Source organism: Schizosaccharomyces octosporus (assembly GCF_000150505.1).
Source record: "Schizosaccharomyces octosporus yFS286 unplaced genomic scaffold supercont6.1, whole genome shotgun sequence".
In the NCBI taxonomy this organism is placed as follows: Eukaryota; Fungi; Ascomycota; class Schizosaccharomycetes; order Schizosaccharomycetales; family Schizosaccharomycetaceae; genus Schizosaccharomyces; species Schizosaccharomyces octosporus.
This window is the reverse complement of record NW_013185619.1, coordinates 2,120,898-2,130,763: the sequence shown is the minus strand read 5'-3', so window position 1 is coordinate 2,130,763 and position 9,866 is coordinate 2,120,898. Positions and strand designations below refer to the sequence as shown.

General features: G+C 39.2%; 3 protein-coding genes across 3 annotated transcripts; 1 reads left to right on the top strand and 2 right to left on the bottom strand.

The window, feature by feature from the left end:
- The first annotated feature begins 96 nt into the window (after positions 1–96).
- SOCG_03515 (monooxygenase Coq6) lies at positions 97–1,933 on the top strand. Its single transcript, XM_013162003.1, has one exon. The coding sequence runs from the start codon at positions 324–326 to the stop codon at positions 1,731–1,733; it is 1,410 nt and encodes a 469-aa protein (XP_013017457.1). The 5' UTR covers positions 97–323; the 3' UTR covers positions 1,734–1,933.
- SOCG_03514 (myosin type I) lies at positions 1,905–5,768 on the bottom strand. Its single transcript, XM_013162002.1, has 2 exons — positions 5,677–5,768; positions 1,905–5,632 (listed from the first exon to the last, which is right to left on the bottom strand). Exons 1-2 carry the CDS (start codon positions 5,677–5,679, stop codon positions 2,045–2,047), a joined length of 3,591 nt encoding a protein of 1,196 aa, XP_013017456.1. The 5' UTR covers positions 5,680–5,768; the 3' UTR covers positions 1,905–2,044.
- A 178-nt stretch (positions 5,769–5,946) lies between these two features.
- Positions 5,947–9,725, bottom strand: SOCG_03513 (coatomer beta subunit). The gene has a single exon (XM_013162001.1). The coding sequence runs from the start codon at positions 9,071–9,073 to the stop codon at positions 6,248–6,250; it is 2,826 nt and encodes a 941-aa protein (XP_013017455.1). The 5' UTR covers positions 9,074–9,725; the 3' UTR covers positions 5,947–6,247.
- Between the last annotated feature and the right edge of the window lie 141 nt (positions 9,726–9,866).

Sequence of the window (9,866 nt, the reverse complement as noted above, 5' to 3'; positions counted from 1 at the left end):
AATTTCATCCAAAGACTGGTGTAATAATTCAAATCGTCAGCCGTGTGAATAATCTTAGAGTACAGAGAAAATCTATAATCAATAAATATCACAAATAATTGAATTCTAAAATGTAATGAGTAAATTCAGTCTTACCAATTAACTCCCATTAATCACTTAAACCAAGTACTTTGTCCTACAAGCTGACACTACTAACATACGATTACACAGAACCTTACAACATCGATATGTATTAGATTGGAGAACTAACCGTATAAAGAGTTTCAAAAGTTTAAGCATTGTTTAAAGACTTTTATCATTTAATAATATTGAATCTTGTCACGATGCAATTGTCTAGTGTTGCTTTACGAATTTCACCCAAAGGTATTCGTAGGTTTGCTTCTCAGTCGAATATATCAAAATCGGATTATGATATTACAATCGTTGGAACTGGTCCCGTTGGACTGGCCTTAGCTGCGGGATTACAAACTAATCCTTATACGCGGTCATTAAAAGTAGCTATCTTAGACAACCAAAATACTATGAAGATTCAAGATTGGAATCCCACTTCATATTCGAACCGCTGTGTGTCCGTGATGTCTCGCAGTCGTAAATTCTTTGAAAGAATCGGAGCATGGGATCTAATGCGCAAAGAAAGATTGCAACCGTTTCAACATATTATTGCTTATGATGGTATAACTAATTCAAAAATACACTTTGATCAACCAAAGGACAGGGAACCGATGGCTTTCATGGCGGAAAATGTGAATTTGCAATACGGTTTATTGCGGTCGATTTTAAAAAGAAAGGATCTCCATCAAGACAAATTTGATTTTTTAGTCCCTTGTAATATTGAAGAAATAACAAGAGATGAGCATACCAACATACCTTGTATACACACATCAACTCATGGAATACTTCGCACACGATTGTTGGTTGGCGCTGATGGTAGAAACTCTATAGTCCGCCGATTTTCCAAGATAGAAATGCCTGGATGGGCATATTCTTCGCATGGTGTTGTTGGAACATTAAGGGTTTCACATAACAATTTACCTTCGGTTGCTTTTCAGCGCTTCCTGCCTACGGGACCTTTGGCATACCTCCCTCTTCCAGGAGACAATGCTACTTTTGTTTGGTCTATTCATTCAGAACTAGCAAAGAAGTTGCTTGGTTTGCCTGAGCCTGTATTCGTCAAACTTTTAAATGCCGCTTTTATCTTAGATCAAGTTGATTTAGATTATCTTTTAAAGATGGACGTTAGTAAGCCTGATAATTTGGAAAAGCAGCTGGACTGGAGGATTGAAACTAAGGGACGTTGTTTATCATCCGACAGACCTCCTCAAGTTACAGAAATTGTTCCTAATACACGTGCATCATTTCCTCTTCGTATGGCTCATGTCGAGGAATATGTAAAAGAGAATGTTGCATTGTGTGGTGATGCTGCTCATAATACTCACCCACTTGCTGGACAGGGAATGAACACCGGTATACAAGATGCTGAAGCCTTGACAAATGCCCTTTCTTATGCTATCCAACACGGTCAAGATCCTGGTAGTATGTTCACGCTTCAGCCTTATTTTAAAAATCGTTACTTTAGGAATCACGTTTATCTAGGCACCGCCGATAAGTTTCATAAACTATATGCTTTCGATAATTGTTTTGTCAACGGCATACGTTCGCTCGGCATGTCACTCCTCGATCGTAGTCCCATGTTAAAACAAGCTGTTCTTTCCACGGTCGCCAAAGGAATTTAGACGTTATTCAGTCAATGGATCACTATTGATTATGTTCACAGTACAATAATGAAAACCCATGTATTTTCTCAGTTTATTATCAGTTTTACAATAAAATGGGAGAACATATTTAAACTGCTTAGTTTTTGACATGCTTGTTTAACTTACATTACTCAACATACGCTAATAAAATAAAATAAAACGATTTATTTCATTAATTGACATGGCAATACTTATAGTATCTAAGACATAAAAAAATGATAGTAAAGGGCTGAGCTTTGTTTTCGATTGCAAAAATTTGGAAGTCATTATATGTACATCGGATGCCCTTTTTACCAGTCCTCTTCATCATCGCTACCTCGTACAGCAGATGCGCGCATACGAAGTGCATCGGCGAGTGAACCAGCTAAGTTGTTTACTCCAGAACTAGAATCACCGTTGTTTACTGGTGGTTCAGCGGTCACGGAACTACCCTTGCTTTCAGTTACGTATGTTGCGGGTACCCATCCTTCTAATCCATTCTTGACAGCAAGCCACCATCCACTAGGCTCCTTAAGTACAATTTCAAGTATCTCATCTTTCTTTATGGACATCTCATTGGCACTTCGACCTGTAAAATCATACAGAGCAATGTAAAGTGGTTTTTGAGGAGCAGCTGGGGGAGCTGGTGGTGGAGGAGCAGGAGGAGCTTGACCAGGGGTCGCAGAAGCAGCAGGCTTAGTAGCGGCAGGAGATTTTACGGGCTGCGGAGCTGTCGAGGGTGAAATTGTTTGCTCCTCAGGAAATATCTGCGTTGTTTGGTTAATTTCATACAAGCCCGCGACTGAAGGAGGCGATGGCTGAGCTGTTTTCGCCTGAGACACCGGCGTAGTAGTCTTATTCTGCGTGGGCTGCGGTTGCTGTCTTGGCTGTGGTTTGGGTTGAGCTGCTCTCTTCACTGGTGCTGGTTTTGTAGCTGCCTGTACAGGAGGCTGTCTCACGTTTGGAGATACACCACTAGCAAGACGAGGGAATGGTTTGCTAACACTATTTGGAGGCAAGCCAGTTCCAACACGAATGGTGCTACTCTTATAATAGTCATAATCATTTGCAGTTTCCTCTTTTTGGGTTTTAACGGTTAAAGTCTTTCCTTGTTTACGGCAATATTCAATGGTTGGGCCCACAACAACTTGAATTTGACGATTGATACTGCGAAGTATTGTAATCAATTCAGTTTTGAAAAAGCAACGCAAAAACATATCACCATCTGGACTGGATTTATTTCGTACTGCGACCCAGTCATCCTGTAAGTTTGTCAAGTTGACCGAATCGATAGATGCAACAGGGAATTTCTTCTCGACCTGCTGGGTAAGTTGATGATCAACAATCTTAGTAATAACCAAGTACAGGGCCTTTTTGGTTAAAACAAGTTGACGAGGAGAAGGTTTAGAAGAACGGCCTAATTTATGAACGAGCACCTCGCAACGCATGGAGAATATCACGACATCACCAGAACTTAAACCACAGGTACTCCATAAAGTACCATTGGGTTTGGAGGCTGACAAGTAATCACCGTGGAACTTTCGAGATCCTAACATACTGTATCTTCTTCGCTCCTTCTTCCCTTGCAAAAGTTTCGAACCTTCATCGCGAACGCGCTGAAGTTCAACATTAACTTTATTACGATTCCACAACTTCTGAATAGAAGAAGCTGCCTCTGATCTTCTTCTGACATAAGCACGCCAGGCCCGTTGAATTCTTATGGCCATACTATCCCAAAATTTGTCACGCATATCTTCTAAAGCAAAAAGCGTTTCGGGATTTTTTATAAACACTTTACTAGTACCCATCTGATACTCAGTAGGGGGGATATTAGTATCCTTCAAAATTTGTTCGCAAGCAGTTGTATCATCACCTTGCCAAGTATATTCACCAGCATAACTGGTTTTGCTACTCAACACGGAGAAGCGTTGGGCGAACGTATCAAACGCTTGGCGATAAGCAAAACCAGCACGTCGAATACGAATATTTTCCTGAAGACCAAGATACTTAACTTGGTGTAAAACCATACGAGTGTCATAGTCCTGAGGTGACTTTGTTTGATTAGGCTTAATCGTACGAATATATGATGGTTGACATTTCATCAAAGTATCAACCAGGTCATTCGCAGAGGCTTTAATGCGATCACCAGCTGTAGGAGGGCGGCGTCTGGCATTCGTTTCTTGAGGAGCAGGGAAAATAGACTTCAAGAAGTTGTTACTAGATGAGTGTACAAGGTTCAAAATATCTGTAGCCAACTGATCTTTGTTCTTGTCAGTCATACCCATTGTATCATAGGTAACATCACCAGCGTAGTGCTTAACGATAAATTGAGTTTGTCTGGGTTCAAAATGAGGGTTACTCGAAAGGAAGTTCAAGCGCTGAGCAAAAGCATTATCAGCAGCAGATGAATCAGCGTGCGCAGTAGCTATAGCATCGTTCATAGCGGCAAAGAGACCAGGAGGTCTCTTAGATTCAATTAAATCACAAACGACTTTGTTGTTGAAATACTTAATAGGAGTCCACTCAATCTGTTCACGAACGTATTCCTCTTGTTCGGTTTTGAGTGTAAGTTCAATAAAAATTTGTTGTAACTTCTCATTGACGTAATTAATGCAAAGCTGCTCGAAAGAGTTGTGCTCGAAAATCTCAAAACCATAAATATCAAGAATACCAATTGAAGTGTTCGCGGATCTATCTGAAGTAACCAATGCTTTGTTTACACGTTCCACAATCCAGTCAAAAAGACAGTTATAAAGAGCCATAGCCAAAGCATCCCGGACAGCTAATGCTTGGGTTGGGTTGAGAGGGACCTCATAGACGGATCCTCTTCTGGAACCATGTTGTGTTTGCATAATTCTAATAGTCAAAGCCTTCTCAATTAAAGGAGCAGAAGCACCTATCAGATATCCTAAAAATTCTGAAATGCTTTTGTCGGTAATTACACTGCCACCGTCAGGGCCTTCTTGAAACTGGATATTACCAAGCCATAAGATAATTGCGATTATTTTAAAGATCTCGTCTTGCTCACTCTCTGTAATACCGATTACTTGCATCGCATTTACTGTGCCTTGGAAATCTCTCTCATCAGACATACCATCAACAGAGAAACATTGACTTGCCGAAGTGTAAAGATAGCTTTCGGGACCTTGAATTCCGTATGCGTCACGATATTTTTGAGGGGCGCTCTTTGTGAATTGATAGAATATATGGAAATTTCTTTCATTTCGAACTTGATGAACAATACGATTTTTTTCCAAAAGATAGTTCGTGATTTTAGCACCAATGGGAGCACCCGAAGGATTAAAAATCATCTCAAGATATTTTCCATGACGAGAGGAGTTATTATTGCGCAGCGTTTTAGCACAGCCAAAGCTTTCAAGTAGGGGGTTGGTCGCCAAAATAATTTCGGAAACCTTTTCAATTTCTGTACCAACAGACTTTGAAACATGAGTAATATATTGCATAATTTGCTTGGCAGCTTCAGTCTTACCAGCACCAGATTCACCTGAAATAATAATACATTGATTTTCGTGATACGACTTCATTTGATAATAGGCATTTTCAGCAATTGCATAAACGTGAGGAGATGTTTCAAGCCTATTTTTTCCTTGATAAGACTTCAAAACATCCATAGTGTAAATGCCCAGATCACGAAAGGGGTTGACTGAAATCAACACATGTCCAATGTATGTGTAGATTTCACCATTACGGAAACGAAGTTCTAAATTTTTATTTATTTCATCTTCAGAAATTTTGGAAAGCAATGTCAAATCATCCACGCCAACAGTTTTCTTGCGGTTGCCTTGGAAAACAGCTTTTCGGACGCCTGTGGATTGCCCAGTACCACTTGGGGCCTTAGCGTCCGCAACCTTCGTGCGATTCACTCTCTTTATAATGGCCTAAAAAGAATTAGAAATATATCTAAAAAATAAACCAGCCATACCATATAAACTGCAACTTCAGGCCTAACAAAAAGATAGGTTAACGACAAGTTGCAGTCTTACGTTTACTAAGTCAAGTAGCGGCCCAAGTAACAATTCAGTTCCGTAACGTAAAACATTACACACCGTTAGCGAATATCAAGATATGAATTAGAAAATATTGCAACTTCTCGATGCAGCTTGTATCTACCTTCCAACGGATTAATTCCTAAAATGGAATTGCAAATCATTAACTAGTATACAAAATTAAGACCGTAATGTTGAAAGCTTACGAATCTGTAGAGAGAAAAACTATACTGTTGCATATTGTAAGGAATATTATTGAATCCATCTGTGCAAATAGTAGTTATTCTATTGGCAAAATTTTGTTAAAAAATTGATAAAAGTAAGGAAAAGGTTTCGAAAATGAAGGTTAGTATACTCATTTAAACGACGTTTGCGCTTAGTGTTCCAAATCATAAAATAGAAGATGAGTGCCGATTATCAAAAACGGCATTTATCTATTAATGTAAGCAGTGTGAGATTGAGCTTTCTCATAAAGCGAATGTGGTCTTTTAAGTCATAGAAAATCCTTTAAGCTGCAACTAAAGATCCTAATGTAAGGGCAATTCCTTGGGTCTTAGAGCGAATTCGAACGTGGCCAGAAATAGGGCCGTTTGTAGACTTCTCAACGCTCAAACTCATCAGTGCATCCTCTCCAAATATACTGCGGGCGTACAAATTCGCACTCAAGAAACCACAGTCTCCCCGCAGACTGGCGTCAGGAGTAAGACAATTCATATTCGTCTTCTTCATTAATTTATGCAAAAATTCCATTAAGTTAATATTTTCATTGGACGAGATATCAACCTTGTTCTCCCATTCGAATTCAGTCCACATGCTACGGAACTTGGATTCAGGGCAACTGGCTGGTTTAATATAATCCATCAAATTCAGAGAAATACTGCTCAAATTAACCACGCGATCTTCTTCAGAAGCTTTACCGCCAAAAGAAACAGCACCAAAGATTACACCTGAATCAGTAGAGGAAACCTTAATAGTGGCTTGAACAGAATTAAATGCCCTAGGTGCCAAATTAAGCGGGGAAGGTCGTTCGACAATTTTGAGGTCGCCCAAGGTGGCTAGTTCTAGGCAAAGATTCTGCAAAGTACTATCGGTACGATTAACTATGAGGATATCCAAAATAATATCGAACTGTTGAATCTTCACGTATGCTTCAACGTATACCGGGTCAGTATATCCAGTTAATGACACAACATGATCTAATTTGGAGGACAGATCTTCTACAACAATACCGTCACTGGCTGCCTGAATCACATCAGCCTCAAAAGAGGCTTCAGCTTTCTCCTCGATTGCTCTGCTAAGTTGTCGAATACTGAGGGTATCATCAGGCTGCATAGCGTTACGTTCATTGATGAGAGAAGCTTCGGCCTTTTGGCGTCTTTCATTCTCTATAACAATGTGAGAAAACGCGTTCTTAGTATCTTCAAGGAAGACCTTCTGTAGTGGTTGAAATCCTTCAAAGGAATAAAGGACTTTAATACAACTCAATATGCGCTCAATTGAATCATCATCGATTGTATATTTAACAAATTTCGATTGTCCCACGCGGATAATGGATGTCATAATTAACGTTGCTTCAGCGCGAAGAGCATTTAATCTTTCAAGATTGTCCGAAATTTGATGAAAACGCATTACGAGTTTCGTAAGAGCAGAAGCTAATACTGTCGCTAAATAGTAATCACCACCTAAAATTTGAGTTCTCAAGGGAGGTTTTTTAGATGCTCTCACGGCTTCAAGTTTAGCAGCATTAAGTGATTCACTTGTTACAGCACTTTCAGTAGCATAGGTTCCATCCGCAAGAATTTTTCGACTTGAAGAGGGCGCCGTTTGAACATCAACAAGCAACTCTTGTTCTTGACGATCTGACACATCGTTTAAAAGTTGCTCCTCTGAAGCCAAAATTGGAATTTCACCAATACTTGCTCGAATGCTCTTCCAAGCAGTTCTTATATCAGCTTCAGTAAAACAATACTCACCAGCAATCCAGACAACTCCCCGGAAAATCTTTCCTGCTCGAAATTCCTTTAAGGAAAGTAAAAGTTTGGTAAGGTTTGCAGAACGGAGTTCTGGGAACTTCTCCATAACTTCTTTTACAAAAGACAGAACGCTTGATGCAGATTTACTTTGAAAATCAGAAATGTGACTTAAGAGATATTGTATCGCGGTAGCAGCTGTTTGAGGGAAAGTAATTGCACAATGGTGGATTGCTTCAGTGAGAGCACGACGACGAGCGTCATCATTTTCGGATTCACCATTGGATTTAGACAACTCCTTCTGAAGTTGTTCTAAAATATCATCAACGTTTCTAGTGGTAACTAAGCCCAATATAATGGAAATAGCTTTTTCGCAAACATCGAAATCAGTACTGGCGAGGAATGGAAGAACGTCGGTAACGATGTCATCAAGTCCGGACTTTACATGCTGAACAAGATCGGAAATTCTATCGAGCATAATAAGCTTTGCGTTGTTGTCTGCTTCGCGAGTAGCGAGATCCAAAAGCCGGGATGCAGCGGTCTTGATAATTTGAATGTTTGTTGTCATGTTCATTAAAGAAGTTGAAGCTTCAAAAACAACACTACTTGAATTCACGTGCAAGAGCTCTAACAGAAGCGAAAAATACTTGGTTTTGTCGGGTGAGTTGACAATGACGATCTTTCGAATAAATTCAATAACAATTAAGAGAGAAGAGGCGTTAAGGGAAGTAATATGATCAAAATTATTCGTAAGCCACATTGCGGCATGTTCAGGATCGATGGTACACAAAACAATTAATGCGTTGCGTTTGCAAGTTCCTTCGGTTTCTACGACGAGTACATCCTCAATTAAAGAGGCAGCGTCAGGAATTAGGTGTGAAGAAGTCTGGTAGATACTAAACACACTCATGATTGCATTTTTACGAACATAGGCATGACGATGTTCCAAGCATTGGCGAACCGTAGGAATTAGAGGTTCCAAAAGTTCCGGTTCATTCAACTTACAAAGAAACCGCAAAGTAGCTCCACGAATATACTCGTTTGGATGCTGAAGATCATTTCGAAAGGAATTACAGGCCAAAATCATTTCCTGTTTCATTGTACCATCACTGTTGTATTTCGGGCAGATTTCCCAGTAATAGTATAAAAGCTTTTTGAGTTCTTTATTCCTAGAAGGCATCACGAAGCGAATAACATGCATTAAAACAGAAGATAAAGGATCTCCATTAATGATTATCCGCAGGATTGTTTTCATTGCACTGATTTTAACGAAGTCATTTTTGGACTCCAAGGCTGTTTTCAACTGATCACTAGAGGGAGTCTCTAAGAAAGAATCTTGCTGAACAAGTGTCCAACAAGACATTTTTGGTAATTTATATGAACTTGAAAGCAAGCACACTTGGGAGGAGTAATAAGGGCACGGTGGTAGGTATGGCCTGAAGTTGGGAGTGTACTGTCGTGCAGTACTGTATTGGCGGTTTACCAACAGTCGGATACATCAATGCATTCATAAATATCTACTAATAATGACTTTTGTTTTATTTTTTTGGAATTAGTTTTTCTTTCTTTTGTTAACACTTCGGATTTTTAATTTGATTCGTACTATCCTCAGAATGAAATTGACTATAATTGAGATTTTGGCTTTCTTTTATAATCATAGTTATTCAGGGCTCCGTAGGGTATTTGAAACTTCATGTTAATATCCAATATGTTTAGATTCATTTCTCAGCAGTGTTTAGAGTCGCAAACAAACGTTCTTGGAGCAAACATTTAGTTCGACAAGCTCTCTTGGGCTTGGTCTTACAGGAAGAGGAATCAAGTACAATACGAAACATTTACTCTTTATTACTCACCCTTCCATGTCTATGAATTATAAGTATAGGAAATCATAGTTAGCATGACAGAGGTCTCCTTGGGTTTCATTAGTAAATAAAGCCATACATAACAGACAATACAAATCATTGTTTAGCTGCTCGACAGAAAGATTACTATGTAAGATTTCTATTATAGTAGACATGAGGTGTAGTTTAGTTTGTTCTTATAGTCGAGATGAAGTATGCAATGTTGCAATGTTGCATTGGACATCTCTTCGAATTTAAAGGACAAAGACACTATTTTATAAATATACATCTATTCTAGTACGGTTTTTAAGCGTG